This window comes from Pinus tabuliformis, chromosome Q (genome assembly GCF_031772625.1).
Source record: "Pinus tabuliformis cultivar Carrire ecotype Pingquan chromosome Q, CPIR1, whole genome shotgun sequence".
Lineage (NCBI taxonomy): Eukaryota > Viridiplantae > Streptophyta > Pinopsida > Pinales > Pinaceae > Pinus > Pinus tabuliformis.
The window spans coordinates 242,907,367-242,926,553 of NC_142296.1; the positions used below are offsets into that span (position 1 = coordinate 242,907,367).

At 38.7% G+C, this 19,187-nt stretch overlaps 1 protein-coding gene across 1 annotated transcript in view; it reads right to left on the reverse strand.

Moving 5' to 3' along the window:
* LOC149219092 (uncharacterized) overlaps window positions 1-19,187 on the reverse strand; it is a 259,733-nt gene that overhangs the window by 129,037 nt on the left and 111,509 nt on the right. Inside the window, 3 exon segments of the mRNA XM_089384255.1 lie at window positions 8,141-8,173; window positions 8,294-8,374; window positions 8,546-8,632. Of these exon segments, the coding sequence (XP_089240381.1) occupies window positions 8,141-8,173; window positions 8,294-8,374; window positions 8,546-8,632 (201 nt within the window).

Genomic DNA, 19,187 nt, shown 5'->3' on the forward strand with positions numbered 1-19,187 from the left:
GGGCTAGCCTATGCACTCCCTGTTGGAGCTAGTAAAACTGCTGCCCCTTGCTGCTACTCAGCTCTAGAGAATTCGAATTCCTTGGCTGAAATTCTCTGAGGAAGAAATTCCCTCAACTGTGCTTCTCCTCTCCCTTCTGACGATTTTCTGCCCAACAAACTGCCTGCAAAAAAATTTGTGTCCCACTAGCTCTCCTCACACTGAGGCTTCAGCGCTGCTCCCTCTGTCCTAGCAAAATTTCGAACTAGGAGTCCTCCTTTGTCGACTCACTCAGAGAGAGACTACCTCGAAAATCAGCCCTCTGGCTAAAACTGCGCAAACCCTCTGGGGTTTCGAATCGCTGCCTCTTGCAGCTTTTCGATCTCCCTCTTCTGCCCAATGCTAGATCTACCGGCTCTGCTCTTCTTGTTCCACCCGCAACTCCGATACCATGTGAAAATTCCACAATCAGAATCCTTACTGCAACAACTGATGATATTACTCCTATTTGTTAAATTCCTTTAAACAAATTACTTATAGTTTACTACAACAAATATCGTAATACATACACTACAGCCTTCACTTAATTAAATTACATGCGGAAACAAGAGATTGAGCAAGAAAGAAAATACAACACAATAGACACCATTATTTTTAGACACGTCCCCGGAAAAAACCTAGTGCAGAAAAACCGGTGTAGCAGCTCTGAGGGTTTATTATTATTAAGCAGTAGAAAATTTTGAATACATCTTTGAATACCTCTTGGGTTATTCAGTTACAGAGAGAAATACTGGCAGAAAGATTTGTGAGATTACCTCACACAATCACTGAGAAAAATCCCGACTGATTTGGTCACTAGATGAGGTGCCTCTGGCAGGCCCTATGTTGCCTCTACGCAGTCCCTGCGTCAACTCCTCTAGGCACTGCGTCACCCAGCCTACTAATCGATTTTCTGCCTGGAATCTCTACTCTGAGCCTCCTGGTCTCACACACCGACTCCCGGCTTCTAAAACTTACTTTGCCCAGAAAAAATTTCGAACTCTCTCTCACCCTCTGCGTGGCCATGCGTCAGCTTCTGTGTGAGAGCTGCTAGATCACTCTTTGTCTCTCTTTCATGATGATTCTCTGGTTGAGAAAATCTCTCTCCCTCTCTGGATGTTATCGCTGCCCCTCAACTGCAAGAAATCTCCTCGATCAGAACTTCCTCCTGAGAACTTCTCACTTCAGAAATTCGATCTCTTGATCTCTCAGTGTGTTTTCCAAATGACCCTCAAGCTCCCTTAAATAATCTTCTCATTGACATTCAACGGCCCAGATTAAAAGCTAATCAATGGCTAAGATCATTTTAGCTTGATCCTTGTTTTCTTCTGGAAGTTACAACCACAATTAGATTAATACCCATTAATATTTTTAATTTCCTAAGTTTAGACTTAGGGTCCCATTAAAAAATATTAATTATTTTAATAAATTGTTTCTAGGTTCTTTGGAATACATGTCCCCAAGCCTCCCTACAAAATTTGAGGCCTAGAGCACATCCGATGCTACTCCAAATCAACATTTGGTTCCACCATGAACTGACTAAGGGTGTTGACAGTGAAACAAATGTTTGGCCTAGTGTTGACCAGAGACATGAGTGACCCAATGAGATGTTTGTACAAGGTGGGGTCCACTTCCTTGTCTCCTGATGCATACATTTTCTTCCAGTTGGTGATCATAGGTGTAGCCATGGGCCGGCAATCCTACATTCTGAATCTCTTCAGAATCTCTATAGCATATCTTCCTTGCCCCAGGAAGATCTCCCCATTCTTCTGCCAAACTTCCAAACCTAGAAAATAAAGCATCAACCCCATATATTTCATGTCGAATTCTGCTTCAAGATTCTTCTTGCAGTCCTTTATGAGCCCACATGACCATGTTAGAAATAAATCGTCTACATATAATACCAGAATAAGTGGCTCATTCTCCACCATTAGATAGTAGAGATTGGAATCAACATCACTCTTGATGAATCCCAACTGCTGCAAGTAACTATCAATCTGACCATACCATGCTCTGGGTGCCTGCTTGAGACCATACAAGGCTTTCTTTAACTTGCATACATGAGTTCTCTTTTCATGAGTCTCGAAGCCTTTGAGTTGTTCTATATACACCTCTTCTTCTATCACCCTATTCAAGAATGTCGTCTTGACATCCATTTGGTGAATCTCCCATCCCATTTGAGTTGCTAGGGATATATCGGATGGGATAGAGGTATATCTAGCTACTAGGGCAAAGGTCTCGTCATAGTTTATTCCTTCATTTTGTGTGTACCCTTTTGCCACAAACCTAGCCTTATACTTTTCTATACTGCCATTTGCAGCGTACTTGATCTTGTAGATCCACCTTGATCCTACAACTTATCTATCCTCTGGTTTAGGTACCACTTCCCAGACATCATTCATCATGATAGAACTGTACTTTTCTACCATGGCATCCAACCAAACTTGACGTTGTACAGCTTCCTGAAAACTAGAGGGTTCTTCAACATGTGCTACCAAGGCTTGGTACCTGTCAGGTTGTCTATGTTGCATCTTGTCGGTTCAAGGAGCTCCAACAAACTCCTCTGCATCCCTCAGCGTCTGCCATACTTCCCTGCTGGTTCTACCATTGGTGGTGGGAGGCTCAATCAAATCCTCCTCCTGTTCCTGCTATTCCATCTTGCTGAGAACTACCTGGATCTCCTACTCCTAAGGAAATACTGGTGCTTCTTACGGTACTCAATCCTGATATCTGTCCTCCTACTTGTCCTTCCTACTGCCCTTGCTGCTGTTGGACTAATGGAACATCTGTTGACTGATCTTCTGCTGGCATCTCGTCTTACTACAATTTTCCTGCTGCTTGGAATGTAGATTATGTATGCTTTTGACGTCTCACTGTACCCTACAAGGTACCCCTTTTCTACAGTCTGATCCAGCTTACTACGCTTCTCGTCTGGAATGTGACAATATGCCACACTTCCGAATATCCTAAGCTGACTTACCTCCGAATTCTTCCCTATGAAGACCCCTTCAGGCATTTTCTTCCTCAATGCTCTATGAGGAGTTCTATTTTGGATATACACCGTTGTGTTGCATGCCTCTACCCATAAGAATCTAGGCAAGGCCTGGTCATATAACATAGCCTTTGTTGCCCCGACAATTGTTCTATTCTTCTGCTCCATTACTCCATTCTTCCATGGATTGTATGGAGTTGTCCACTCTCCTTTTGATGCCCTCTTATAATCTTCTTGTTGAATAATCAACGCCCAGATTAAATTCTAATTAATGGCTCAAATCATATTGAATCGCTTAACTGTGGAGTTTTTCCCCACAATCAAGCCCACTTAGCTTAATACCCTTTAATTATTTTAATTTCCTAAGTTTAGACTTAGGCATCCATTAAAAATAATTAATTATTTTAATAAAACTGTCTCTGGGTGGAATTTCCCAAAACGATCACTGGGTATTCTGGAATACATGTGTTCTAGCCTCCCCTACAAATTTTGAGGCTTAAAGAGCATCCGATGCTACCAAGAATCAACATCTTCAACTTACGAGAATGACTCTTTTGACTTCTTGACCTAGGACAAACCCTAGAAGCACTCAATGGGTGCTTGACCTATAAAATAAAATACCTTGAGCATGAAACCCATGCTCCAAAAATAATAATAATAATTTTCTTTCATTTTACAATTTACAAGAATGAAAAGTACATTTCATATTTATGAAGACAGAACCTAGTTACACATTTTCCAACACATTATTCGTGAGATGATGCACATGAACTAGCATGACCAACCGACTTAGCTTGATCGAGGCAAATGATCCAAGGCCTAAAGGAGGTTTGTCTCACCCTTGAGGCATGGGAGAGCATGCACCATCATCAGAGCCCTCATTTGGAGCATTGTACAGGGTTTTCTTTTATTTGGAGACCCATGAGACCAGCGGATGTGCCCCAAACCTAGCTTGGGGCCCCACATGATAACTTACATGGAAAATTAGGGGTCATCCCCTAATTCATCTTTATTGGATCCCTCTCTCTCATCATGGAACTTAGAGGACTTGGCATGGCCCTCCAATGACCCTTCTTCGTCATGACGTCGTCAATTCGGCTTACTTGTGGATGCCTTTTTCATAACTTATGATAGCTACTTGGTCTGCTTGTGACCAAGGCTTGTTCTTAGCAGATTATTTTATAATTTTGGAGGCTCATTAGGCTAATTTGATTAGAAGAGACTCATATATATAGAAAAGAGTCATTTTTTAGAACTCATCATCATCACTTGGATTCTTCTCTTGTAAAAGGCCTCACACTTTCTCTCTTGGACGTAGTGGAGATTCTTTCATGCATTTTATATTTGGAGTTAAAATTTCAATCTTCTTTGGAGCTACATCATGATTTGTGAATGGATATATCATATTGTTGTTAGTTTTTGCAGCATCGAACGGTTTTCTAGTCTTGAAACTTTGTGGAGAGGCTAAGGCACATGAGATCTCCAAGACCTACAAATCGTTTTGAGAAATTCCATTCGGATGAGGAGTTATTAAAATAATTAATATTTTTAATGGGTTCCTAAGTCTAAACTTAAGAAAATAAAAATATTAATGGGTATTAATAAAGATAAGGATGAGAAGCCTCTAAGAGACGAGGATCAAGTCTGTTTTAATCTTAGTCATTGATTAGAGACTTAATCTCGGTTGTTGATTCGTCAACAAGAAAAGTATAAGAGAAGAATTGAGGGTCATTTGGAGACACACCAGCAGATACTCAGTATCTCAAGGAAAATCAATTCTCAAAGAGAAGGAGATCGATTTCAGAGGGAGAGTTGTAGGGTGGAGGAAGAGGGGGGCTTAGCAATAGTCAAGGAGCTCAGAAGAAGTGACGCAGGGACTCTGAGAGATAGCGCAGAGGGAGACGCAGATCAGAGAGACGTAGGGATGATGCAGAGAGGGATCAGAGCCACGTAGAATGACACAAGGCTGGCGCAGTAGAGAAAGGAAGCTCTCCAGGGTGTCAGAAAGTCTCGGAGAAAAAGTCTCAGGTGTTTTCTCCCAGTGTCTATGTAAATTTTTCTGTAAAAGCAATTACTGCTGAAGATTAATAAAACCCTCCTCTGTTGCACCAGTTTTCCCGCATTGGGTTTTTCCGAGGACAATTATCCAAAAATAACTATGTTGATGTGATTGATTCTTGTGCATATATTTATTTCTGTATAATGATGTGATATCTGCAGTAGAATTTATTTTAATGTTTACTGAAGGGATTTCATAAATAACTTATTGGGAATAATAAGTAGGCGAAATAAATTAGTTACTGCAGTAATAGAATTTTTGTTTAGAAATTTTCACACAGTGTGAGTTCCTTAGGCAGTTCGAGTTATCCAGCAGCAGAGTTCAAGCCAGAGAAGGGGTGCAGAGCTAGAGAGAGGCAGAGACTATGATCCGAAGGAATTTTTCTAGTTCCGGAGATTCATAGAGAGGAGGCCGAATCATTTCTCCAGAAGGCAGTGCAGGGCCTGCGTAGAGCCTCAAAGAGGGCATTTGATGTAGCTGGAGCAGTGGCAGTTTTAGGTGCTAGTGGTCGGGAATGTTTCCAGAGGGCCAAGTTAGAGGCGTACACACCAGCAATAGTTTGTCAGTAGATAATTGGAGGCAGTTCTGAGCTAGTGAGATTCAGGCCTGTGCAGAGGTGACGCAAGGCATGCGCAGAGGCAGTAGGAGAGTCAATTCGAGTGGCTAGATTGAGATGAGATTGCTCATGGAAGAGGGCAAATTCTCTCAGTTGATTTTGTCAGTATTTCTCTCAGGTTGGATAGCCAGTTGGGCATACATATTTATTGTATTTAAAATTTCGTTGTTGCATAATAATAAAATCCTCAGCTATTGCACTGATTTTCCCACATTGGGTTTTTCTGGTGACAATTGTCCAAAAATAATTACAATTTTTATGTGTGTACTAGCATTTCTCAGTTCCTATTTTTTCTTCTGCAATATTTTTTATGGTGAAGAAATTGCAGTGGGAAAATTTGTTATTTTGCTATAAACATAACAAACTGCATAATTAATTTACCAGTTAAAAGAATTATTTCCAGTTGTTGCATTTCAAGGAATTTTCACAAATTTCATTTTGTAAGTGCTTCTTGTTGAATATATTTTCTTGGAATAATGTTTAATGTATGGAATTGTTGTAACTAGTTAATGCTTTTGTGCCCTAATTTGTTGAATATTATTTTGGAAAGTAAGTTTGTTGGCAATTGCATATGTTACTCATTGCATGATAATTGATGAATGTTCCTAGTGGATGAGATTTTCATTTTCTTCCATGAAATGCCATAAATATTGAGTGGGTAAATGTTAAAGGTTGGTTGTAGGGCGTCAATCTTTAGCCTCCTCAAAGACGGTTTTGGCCAATTTTGAATCATCCTAGACTCCATAGCCCAAGGGACTAGGCACTGGTCCAAAAATTTTGGTGATCAATCCTCCTTTTATCCATCTTTTCTCTTCTTTAAACTTTCAACCCCTTTCGTAGGACAGCTAGCTAGGGCATCAAGCGAAATTCTATAGAGGATGAATTTTTGGATTTCATTCAGACAAAACTCTTCGTTGAGGTCTTGTCTAGAGGATTTCCAATTTTGGTTGATTTCTCACGGTGATTTATCCATAAATCCTTGTGCCCTAGGTGTGCCCTAGAAGGGAAACCTAGCTTGTATTTCCTTGGATAGGTGGCTTTCTTGAGGGTTGTATGAGCTTTGTATTCAGTGGAATAAATCATAAGAGACCCTTTCTCCTCCCTTGCCTTGACCTAGTGAATACCTTGGAAGCATTTCTTCCCACGCTTATTCATTAAACCCTAGGTCTAGTGCAAGTCCTTATTAGGTCTCTCAAGAGGAGCGAAGAGCCTTTTAAAGTGTCAAATCATCACATAAGGCTTCTTGAGAGGTCCTACCTCATCTTCTGGAGTCTTGACCTTAGAAATATATATTACCATTCCATATCTTAAACCCTAGGTCTTGATCTCTTCTTAGGTCTTTCGTGGAGATCCTTTAACATCCTTGAAGCTTTGAACTATTATTGTGTCTCTCCTTGAATGGGCTTAGTGGAATCACTTCACATCTAAAGCATTGACCTATTCATTCCAAGTGATCCTTTTCCTTTCGGGACTCCTTGCATCGGTGAAATTTCATAAAGAATAGGGGACCTTGGCTGAGGTGACAGTGGGTCATTGTCCCACTATTGTCACTTAGTCTAGTAGTTGTCCTTTAGGTTTCCCTTCCTTAGGGCCCTGCTATATTGTGTGGTAACAAGGCCAACATAGGGGATGGCCCTAAAATATATAAAATTTAGGGAAAAATAATCCATAAATACATGAAATTCTAGAACATTGACATTGTTAGATAGGTATGTATAACCATATTGAACAACTCTACATAAAACATACACCATTCATGAGTCCATTCATGCCTACTTGTTGAAATTTCGTTGTAAAAGAAGCGTATGGTTATATACAAAAATGTCAAGATTGAACCACACAATAGGGACATAGAAATGAGTCCCCATCACTGAGGGGAAGGGGCCAATTAACAAAGGCTGACATAGGGGATGGCCATAAAATACATAATTTTTATGTAAAAGATAAACAATAAATACATGAAAGTCTAAAACATAGAAATTGTTATATATATATATATATAGAGAGAGAGAGAGAGAGAGAGAAAGAGAGGCCATTCATGATTCCACAAAAAACTAATACTGATTGTCTAATTGAAAAAATAAATAAATTGGTCAATAGTCCTTGGTGTTCCTAGGGCAGTCAAGGGATGTTCAGGATAGCCTGCCCATCCCCGAGAAGAAGAGAGGAACACCCTAACAAAATAAGAATGTTTCCCCATGTCACATTCTCCATTCTTGACAAGAAAAAACATCTCTAAAGCAACATATCTTATTAGTCTATTACAGATGGAACAATGAACTAGTGAGATTTAATTTCACAAATGTCACTTCTTCTCTCTTATATATGCAACACATTTTTTCCCTTCTTTTCCAAATTATACTCTCCATTTTTTTAAATAATTTATGCATAAATATCATGTGTGTGACTAAGAAACTCAGATAGAGAGAGAGAGAGAGAGGGAGAGAGAGAGTACCCATGAGGACCATGCAATGCCATATAACAAAGTCTGCAGCAGTTTGCAAATAACAAGAAATTTTCAAACATTTGATATGACTTGGCAGAAACAAATAATGAAGAGTCCTGCAAGAAATGAGAGTCGGACAAAAATGTAAAGAATTTTGCATACATGTGCAAAGCCGGCAAACAACCCTATGCATAGGAGCTTGTGCTCTCCAAGATGACGTGCCAACAAGGGCATTATGAGCAACTGAAACCATCAATATAGACGTCAGTTTCCTATATAAGATTCCTGCATGTATTACATGAAGAAAACAAATGGCAGATTTTCTAAAAATAAGGAGTTCTTGCTTGTGCCATTTACCAATAAAAAAGCTTTTGTGGACCCTAAAAGGCTAAAAGGTCTTATTGTGAACAGTACCTGTGACACTGCACCGGCAACCCCTGCAATAAGCAACAGATCTGCATATTGATCCTTCTCAAAATGGAATCTTGCTTTTAGATAGAACTACAACAAACAAACATACTTGGTGAGACTAAGGAAAATATTCAATCAGATTCTCAGCAGGAATACTTTTAAGTCAAATGTAAATGATCGCTTTATAAATAGCACTTTCTGTAGTTCATACTTTATTAGCAATATCCATTATACTTTTGACCAAACCCCCAAATCATTTTGAAGGAAATCTAAATCTTTAAAGCCTTGTGCTTGCTCTTGTTTAGTAAATATCAAGATATTTCGATGCCAACATGAAGCAATTACGATATAAACGACCTTTTCAGAAAAATGAATCCTGGAAATATTTGGCAAGACTAAGAAACATATTCCAATCAGATACTCCGAGAAAAAAGAGAATGGAGGCACGTGAATAATCTATATGTGGATAATACTTTCCCTAGTTTTGACATTGTTAAAATACAATACCATAGAAACATGTTAAATTATACTGCACCAAAGTAAAACTGCATCATGTTAGCAATCATATTAATTTGTGAAGCCGAGGGGGCATTTGGTTTACCATCTTGTAAGGGCTGAGCTGATGTAAAGAATCATTTCTGAAACTATAAAGATTTACTAAACTGTAAATATTGTAAGGAGTTTTTATAGAGCTATGTATTCTAAACAGAGTATGAAACTTTAAGAAAAATTTCTGTTCTAAATTTATGCAAAACTTCATATGACTAATTGCTTGATTCAATGATAAGTACTTACTTGGTCTGCTGCGGATGAAAATGTTTCAGAACTCCTCCAATTCGCTCCCGTTTACCAAAAGACCAAAACCACCCAGCCAAACTGAGCAAAACCTCGCTACTCAGTTCAGTAAGCTTCTCAGTTGAAGCAGACTGTTTCCCTGTGCCCAGAAACCTCAGAACAACCAGCTCTCCTTCCGTTGGTAACTCAAGTTTACTTCCTCCGTATCCCCTTCCTTCTTCCTTCTTCTTTCCGATCCCCTCCCAAACTCTTCTTTCTCGTTTATAAATTGTTTCTTAGCGGTGGCCGTCCTTCCTCCAGCACCTACCACTTCATTTCCTCGTGACACCCTTCCCATGTCATGTCATATACATTTTTTTTTAAAGGGTATATTGATTTTTGATTAACTTTCTTTTTGTCTGATTTTAATATAAAGGGTTAGACTTATAATTAAATACTTTATCATTAGTTTATTTTTATTATTTTATTAATTGATTAATATAATTTATTTACTAAAATTTATTTAATATTACTTTTATAGATAGGTCGTTACACATCTGAGGTTGGTTGGAACTTGGAACTGATAGGAAATTATTTGTTAAATTGTGTTTAGTCACAAGCAAGTGGCATGGTACAATGAAAACCTTAAAAGTAGTTCTGTGCATGTGAACTTAGCTAGCTCACTTTCATTGAAATAAGAAGCTCAACACATTTCATTTAAAAATGCAGTGTTCAGTAAACTTACCAAATTTATGTTCACGGTATATGAAAGAAAGTTTATAACGGAGTTTAGGATTTATGAGAGACATTTATTATTACTGTAGTGTCATTCTTCGTACCATTTTCTACATTAAAAAATGTTATTTTGCAGTATAAGGGTGAAGTGGCAGCCTTGATCTAATCAAACATTATAATCTATGCTTCAATTTAAGATGGAGAAAAACATGTCTTGTACCAAGTCTAGAAAGGGCATCGTCTGATATGATGAGACAACGACAATTGACAAACAAACACATGCTTCATGTACTAATTGCCATCTAGTTTTCTCTTGGAAAATCCACCCACGATGAGCTAACTTGATTGGAAAATATCACTGTTGATAATATCGGCGATATATCGGCGATATTCGTAAATATCGCGATATTTTCGGCAAAACGATATATCGCCGAGAAAATATCGCGATATTTTCTGTTTTGAAAATATCGCGATATTTTCAAAATATCGGCAAATATCGGAAAATATCGGCAAAATATCGCGATATTTTGAAAATATCGGCAAAATATCGGCTATATTTAAAAATTTGAAAAAATTATTTTTTATGCTTGCCGATATTTGCCGATATTTTTGCCGATATTGCCGATAAGATATTTTCCGGACCCTTGCCGATATTTTGCCGATACCGATATTTTCAACACTGGAAAATATACATACTTCTTGAAGATCAAATTTGGAGTATCACTTATTTTCTCAAACATTTTTCAGAGAGTTAAATTTCAGTTTGATTTGAATGATATTTATAAGTTTCTTCCACTTCAGCATGCACAAGAGGGGATAGAGTTTTTTAAATCGCAGGATATCTTGTCTTACACAATGACAAACTACAAGTACAATATGCCGAAGGCTATATATCATAATTGACAAAAGAGAACCTTCAGCTCACTCTCTACCAAGTAGATACAACAACTTGTTCCAATTCAAATATAGAAAAAACCCAACCTTTTCTTTTATGTTCAGCATGTATGCAAACCAATGTTTTTAAAACCGGAACCGGTGACCGGACCGGTCCACCTAATGAACCGGTTTACCGACCGGAACTGGTCTAACCGGGACTGGTTTGGTCTAAACGAACCGGTTTTAAAAAAAACATTAAATAATTAATTTTTAATGAAACAAAACTATTTTTAAGATGTAAAACCATAATTCCAAGCCAATAGAGACAAAATATGCAAAGTTTGCTCATTTATATACCATGTAAAGGTGAATATATCAAAATGGCACCGAGTGCAATACATATCATCAACAAAATAGCAAAATACATAAGAAATGAGGCTCTAAATGGCCTATAAAGTCCAAAAACAATGTTGCAAGCTATGAGGCCATTGGCCTACAGTCCTACTACAAGTCTACAGTGTACACATGATCAATCATCAAGTTCATCACCACTACTAGACACAGGATCATCATCAGGAGCTACATAGACATCATCTGGTTCAGAGTTTGAGGATGCCTCAGCCTGATTTGCAACCTCAGTATCAATGCCACCAATGACAATAGAAGTGGAAACGAAACCTTTCCTAGATTTGAAGTTTACCGTCTGTCTGGCAAGGACCGGTAATGTGATGTTAAAGCAACCATAAAAAAATGCTAAGGCATTTTAAGTGCAAAGGGAGAAATGTTACAGATAAAAAAGTCACTCGTAATTCTGAAGATGTACATGACATTTTAAGCTTTCAATTACTGGGACAAGGTGAGAATGCTTGAGGGAGGACATTCCAAAGGAATATGGAGTCACATGGGGTGTTTTATTTCAAAATTGTACAAAAACAAGCATAATTGTGGGCACTTGGGATTTGGGGGAACACCAGCTTAAGAGGAAGTTTGATCTGTTGATTACAAAGTTTCATGTTGAACTGTTGAGCTTACATCACATATCTACATAAATGGTTGTCTTTGATGATTTCCAAGATTGGCAATTGACCTAATCAGAAAAGCTTTCTGTGCAATTTCTTATCAGTCTTATAAAAACCAACTGAAATGTAATCTGAAACTCAAGTTTGTGCATGGGAGTTCCGATAAAAGGCAATTTTGTGAAATTCTTGCTGCAAAACCTTGGAAGTTGGCTGTCTTTCTAATTAAATCACTGGGAGGTTCCTGAATCTTAAATCGCCTTGGCCAATTTTAACAGAACTTTGGTATCCATTGTTCAAGAAGTTGGTTGCATGAATCTGTTTCATCTTGTGGCTTTTTGACAGTGTCATTAATCATAGTGTGGTCATAAATACAAAATCATAACTCAAGCACAAAGATAGGATCACTGGGGTGTGATATCAATGAACGTTGCGATCTTTTTGATTTACCCTCAGATTCAAGGTCGGTAAAATGTATTAACGAAGCATAAACCTTACCAACAAGGATTGTCACTCTTCCCAATCCTGATAGACTTACCATTTGAGGGCACTAGTAGATTCTGTACCGAGAAAGTTAGAAGCACATTCATCACAATCCTCATGCTATAAAATAGAGTTACCTTGAGAACTGCATGTACATCTTGTAAACCTTGACAGCCTTCTAACCAGTGGTATTTTATATGATCAGTAAACACGTACTTAATGGTCCTATAGTCTGGCCTCATGCATCATTTTTAGTTGAGTGCTTCACGGCAAAGTTATCTGATTATTTTAATGGATTGGATGCATTATCTAGCCGACACCAGTTATGGTGGTTTACAACATTTAAACGTGAACTGTTCTAATGTTACAGAGTGGGTTCAAGTCAAGGGATTTCAGCTGCGAACCTGTTACTTCAAGCAGCGGAAGCTTCTCTACCAAAGCAGAAAAAGGCGTTAGCTGTTACTGAGTTCAAAGTACAAACTATTTCGTTTGAAGAGCATGCCTAAAACTGGCCGGTTTAGGACAGAACCGGCCGGTTTAGGACAGAACCGGCCGGTTTGATACAAATTGGCCGGTTCCGTCCTAAACCGGCCGGTTTTTCACCGGTTAGGGCAAAAACTGGGCGAAGGGGGCCTTCCAACTTGGTTTTTTGGCCGGTCTAGACCGGCGGCCTTGCTAACCGGCCGGTTAGACCGGTAACCGGTTTTTTAAAACGGTTTTGAAAACACTGATGCAAACCTTCAATCAAAATTTGGAAATATGGATCAGACATTTGACCACCAAAAAATGTCTCTGGATTTCTGGTTGAGTTTCCCTACCAAGAAACTCAGCATACCGACAGGCCTTTGTCAAGTCCAATTGCTTCCTTTAAGAGGGCATCAGCCTATTCATTAAAATTTCTGTATATGTGTTCTATAGTAACAGAGACAAATAACTCCTGAAGCATTTCTATATGACATTTCCAAGAAGATAGAAGGATGCTATCCAACTGAGATTTACCTTTAACCCAGTTTAACTGCTACCTGGCAGTCAGCTGCCACCTGTAGTTGCTGAATTCCTTTATCTCTGGTGAAGGATAAAAGAGTGCAAAGGGCTACCAATTCTTCCTTTGTATTGGTACTGGGACCTGCACCCGATTTCAAATGAAAAAGTGAACAGAAGAAAGATACCATAATATACCAGCACCGCAGAATCCTGGATCACCCTACAGGATCCATTAAAATAATTCTAAGCAACAGAAGAATTAAAAGAGGGTGTTTACGGCAGCCGAACAAGCTTACAAGTAGCTTTCTTTTTCACTTCTTTAAAGGCAACTTGGATCTTATGAGAGACCAGACCAGAACCCCCAACTAGGCCACGAAAATAAGCCTGGTCTCTATGAACCCATATTCCCCAGAAAACATAACTAGGGAGGTTTTTAAAGGATTTGGTCAATGAACAACTCACCCACTGCCACAAACATTGCTTGAACATGACACAGACCTAGAAGACTGGGCAATTTCCATACATGCATAACAAAGGGTCAGGAATCAAAAAGATGATTGACTGTCTCTTCACCAGCCCTGCAGAGAGAACACCTGTTCGGGCCTTCCCACACATGCTTTTTCCCTTTATCCCAAGTCAGAATCCAATTTGCTATTTTCCATCCACGAGAATATTCGGGCCTTCAAAGGATAGATTTGAGGCCACCACCACTTGCTATCACCATTGAGGACGTTGTAGGAAAGAGCTTCATAACCGAGTTTGGCATTGAGGATACCCGAGGCCATTATTCCATGTCCAAACCAACTCATCCTCAATGTCTTGTAGAAAGACTGCATTATGAGAGAGGAACCTAGTATATTCCTTCCACTTAGATGCCAAGTCTCCTTGTTGACCTAATTATTTTGTCAAAAGCCAAAATTGCATCTAACTTTCTTGATCACCCTGCGCCCCAAAATCTGCAGGCCATGTGAAATCTCAATCTTTAGGATGGGACCTCAAATCCTGAGACAACATATGATTTCCAACAACTCCAATGCATGGGTCTTCCCCCAATCTAATTTGATTCCCCCTCCCAACTTTATGTGCCATCCAACGACCTAGAACCAAAAATGCATTGACCAAACCCTTCCAGATATTCAATGCTCATTTGCAAGACATGGTCTCGGATTGAATCCATTGTTCCATTGTATATGCTTTGAAATACTTTAGCTTCATTATACAACACCCCCCAATAAATATTTTTATGTTAGCACTTGACCAAATAAGGACATGTTCTTGAGACCCCAACTTCCATCCTTCTTTGGTTTAGCCACAGTATTTCATTTCAGCAGCAACATTTTTTCCTTTTGATTTTTTCCAAACCATAAGAAACTAAAACACCTTCTCCTGATTTTCTCTAAAAGTCTCTTAGACACATGTGCCAAAGAGAGCCAATAGATTAGGATACTCTTAAGAACTTATTTAAGAAAAAATAATCTACCTTTGATAGATAACAATCTATGACACCAATAACTAATCCTAATTTCAATTCTTTTGTGCAACCACATCCAATTAGCCATTATGTAGTTATTGGGATTCACAAAGTATCCCAAAGGCTAAATATTTTAGGCTTCTATCATAGGCTCGACCTTGAAAGAGAACATAATTCATATTTGTGCCTCTACTTCCCTTGACAATTCATTATAGAGGATTAGTGATTTGTTAGTACTAATCTCCATCCCAGTGGCTAAAAAGAAAAAATAGATGATTATAAGTTCTCCATTCCCTTACCATTGCTTTCCCAAATAGGAGAACATCGTCAAAAAACAAGAGATGCATTAAAATTTCAAGTTACAACCAGAACATCCCTGACAATGCCTCCAAGTCTGGCACAAGAAATAAGTCTCCTCGTATTTTTTGCAACCAACAAAAAAGGAAAAGGGTGCATTCACTATCCTTGTCTCAGTCCCTGCAAGGCTTTGAAGAACCTCGACGTAGAACCATCGATGAGAACTGCAATTTTTTCTAATGGAACACACCCCATAATCCAATTGACTACCTCCAAGCTCATTCCAATCTACAAGAGTACCAACCTAAGAAAAGTCCAATTTACCTTATCATACGCTTTAGCGAAGTCAAGCTTCATGACCACATTCAGGAAGTTTTTTATTAGAGTGGCGCCCCTCCTATGTAGGACTAATAGCATCCAATATGTGTTTGTTGTAGAGGAACCTAAATTTCTCTTCCAAATATACAGGTAGACAAAACCCCTTTAATCCAATCGGCAATGATTTTGACAATCACATTGGAAAGTACATTGCACAAAGTGATAGGCCTAAAATCACCAAAAGATGAGGGGTTTGATTTCTTGGGGATAAAAGCAATAAACATTATGTCGAGTGCCTCTGAAATTATGCATGTGACCTTACATACCTTTACCACCCTAGGAATCTCATCTATCAAAAGATCAAAGAAATCAAGGTAAAACTCCACATTATAACCACCTAGGCCTAGAATTTTTGCCCTCTTAAAGCCTTTTAGAACATATTGCATTTCATCCTTTGTAATAGGGACCCCTAATTTAACATTCAAGTCTTGGTCCAAAAAATTGGGGAACAATCTTAGAACCCTCATTTTCTCTGCCATGTGATTCTCCACTGGCTCTTTGAACAAAGCATCAAAATGAGAATATCTTGTTGTTGAAATCTCCTTGAACAACCTAAGCTTGGACCCATTTGGCACTTCGAGTTCCAAAATGGTGTTGAGGGCTTTCTTAGTGTCGGAAACTTATGAAAAAAAGCATACTTTCTATCTTTCTCCAACCAAAGTGCATGACTTTCCAGTCTCCAACTAATTTCTTGTATCGCTAACAGATGAGCTCTTTGGTCCTCTAAAATTTTAAGATTTGCATATTCTTGTTCTAAAAAGACTCCTGCAAAATTTTGAGAGAAAATCCTACCAATTTTCTCCTCCATCTCCAATAGTTTCACCTAACACAAATCCATTTACCTCTTATCCCAATCAACCACTAACCATTTAATATCTTTCATATTTACAATGAGTTGTCATTATTCAACATAAAATATTTTTCATATTTACAATGAGTTGTCATTATTACCCACCAAAAGTGGGTAACCAGTCGGATAATTTTTTTCTCCTCATTTATCAGCCAACCATCCAACATCCCTGCGATGGCCCATAGATAGCTTTACATCAAAGATCTCCACTTGTGCTTTGGTTAGTGCTCTCTCCCATTTGACATGTTTCTTGAAGGAAGGTGGGTCATCTATCAAAAGAAAGATTAAGCATTCTGTTGAAATTCTAACTATTACTCGTTAGAAACTTTATCTGTATTCTCTGGTTTATTTCTCCTACTTGTTAATTACGAACAAGTTATTTAAACATATAAATATCGAAACAAATACAATACAGTCTCAACTATCTACAAATCAACAGCTAAAAGAAATAGCAAACACACAAGTGACACCGTTATTTTTGGACAACTCGTCCCCGAAAAAACCCAACTTGGGAAAACCGGTGCAAGAATTCTGAGCATTATTTTATTATGCAGTCTATCCTTGAGTACAACTGGGTACCAAACTGGCTCACTCGATAGAGAAAATAATCTGGCAGTAATACCTCTCTATTCGGAAGCAGATATTCAGAAAATCTGCCCCACAAAACCCTCTCCAGCACAACTGAAGCACTGCGTCAGCCCTCCTGGCCTCTGCGTCAGCCTCAAAACCCTTTGTGTCAGCCCTCTGAGGCACTGCGCAGCCTCTACGGCCCTCTGCGTCACTCCTGCAGCCTCTACGTGGATGACGCAGGCCCTTCTGGCCTCTGCGTTGTCTCTGCTAGCCTCTGCGTGGCTCCCTCTGGCTTCTGCGTCTACCTCTCTGCCTCTGCGTTGGTCTCTCGGCACTATCTCTGCCTCTTTGTCCCGTACTCACTACCCCTTGTTGCAAACTGATCACTGATTCGACTTCTCTTAGCAAACCCCGCTCTATAAAATCGAATGATTGATCACAATGGTGTATTCTCCAATTGACCCTCAAGCCTCTTCTTATACTTTTCTTGTTGGTCTTTCAACGGCCGAGATTAGTAATTACATCTCTAATCAATGGCTAAGATTAGATTGGCTTGATCCATGTCCTTTAGAACCTTCTAACCCAGTTTTATATTAATATCCATTAATATTTTATTTTTCCTAACTTTTGACTTAGGAACTCCATTAAAACTATTAATTATTTTAATATCTCTTTAACCGGGTAGAATCTGCCCAAACCATTTCTGGGTCTTGGTGATCTCATGTGCTTAAGCCTCTCCACCAATTTTCATGGCTAAAGCACATCTGATGCTACCCCAAATCAACACATTCTTGTAATCATGTACTTTCATTTAATGTTTTTCAACATACTAATATGGATCATAGGCCAAGTTTGATGGTTGACCACTCTTGATTGTACCCTTGTTCCCATGCTTCACTTGGGAGGCTATCCTTTGTCCCTAGTCCAATATGATCTCCCCCAAGGTCCTTCTTTCAAGAGGAGAACTAATAGGAGAAACTGATTGAAGTAGCATGACCAAGGAAATCCATGTCACATTCCATGTGTCCCTTATGTTCCAAATTGATACTTTGGGTTGATTTTCATTTTTCATTAAATCTAGCACCCTTTATCCTCATCTTTGAGTTAGGGCATGAAAATGTAATGTTCCCATTTTTCAATTTTCCTTATGATGCGAATAGGATGGAATTCCAGGGATGGTGGGGAGAGGTTTTCAATGGTCAGAGATGGTATGATGGTCGAATAATCATTTCTCAGGTTAAAAAGTGATTTTTAATTAATCTATTTATTGATAAAAAGAGTAAAGGTGCTTAATAGGAGAAAAGGGGCCAAAAGGGGGGGTAAAGTGACTAAAAAGAAATCGCTTAAGATAAAGTTAATGGGAGAATCTTTTAAAATGAAAATAAAATAATAAAGTAAAATACTTCTAGAAGGTTGGAGAGGGGCCTATTGTCGCTCAAATTGTACAGGCACGGTGCAACAACGACTCAGGGTGGGGGCTATGACTCTGATCCCTACCCTCTCCGTTCTAGTTGTCTCCCAACAACAGGTTATTGCAGGTAGTCCCTATGGAATATGAGAATGCAAGATTTGTTGGAAACCAACAAATCCAGAGACACAACTGAATGGCCTAGCCTCTTGGTTGCTTTAGCAAGTCTTTGAGATTAGATTAGATTATTGCATGAGACCAGTGCCTTATGGAGTCAAATACTTGTTTTATATGAATTTAACCCAAATGATCGGATGAACAGTTGATGCTTGGAGATGCTTTACTAACCTATATGATATGAAAATCCTATATAATCTAGGTGAAATGCAAAGTCTTGGTTTATTTTAGTTAAATGCCTAACTAGGTGAATCCCTTAATCCTTAACTATTTTGAGGCTAGTCTATAAAGTAAGTTGTAGAGAGAAGTCAAGGTGAAGCAAGCAATGGCTTGGTTAACGAACCTGCCCTTGAAATGTAACTACCCGGTGCCTCTACCAATGCAGAGACAGTGGCTCTGACAACTGCAAGGTCACCATGTTAACCACTAGAGAGGGTCTATCCTTCGCAAGCTACAAGATGAAGGGTGGTCCTATCTTTTTATCAACCAAGCTTATGCTTGGAGGTTCATTAGTTAATGTAAGACTATTCCTAGGATGCAAATGCAAGATGATTGAGTGCTTCTTAGGTTGAGATTATTTAATGTTATTCAAGTACTTAATTACAAATGTTCTTTAGATATGACAA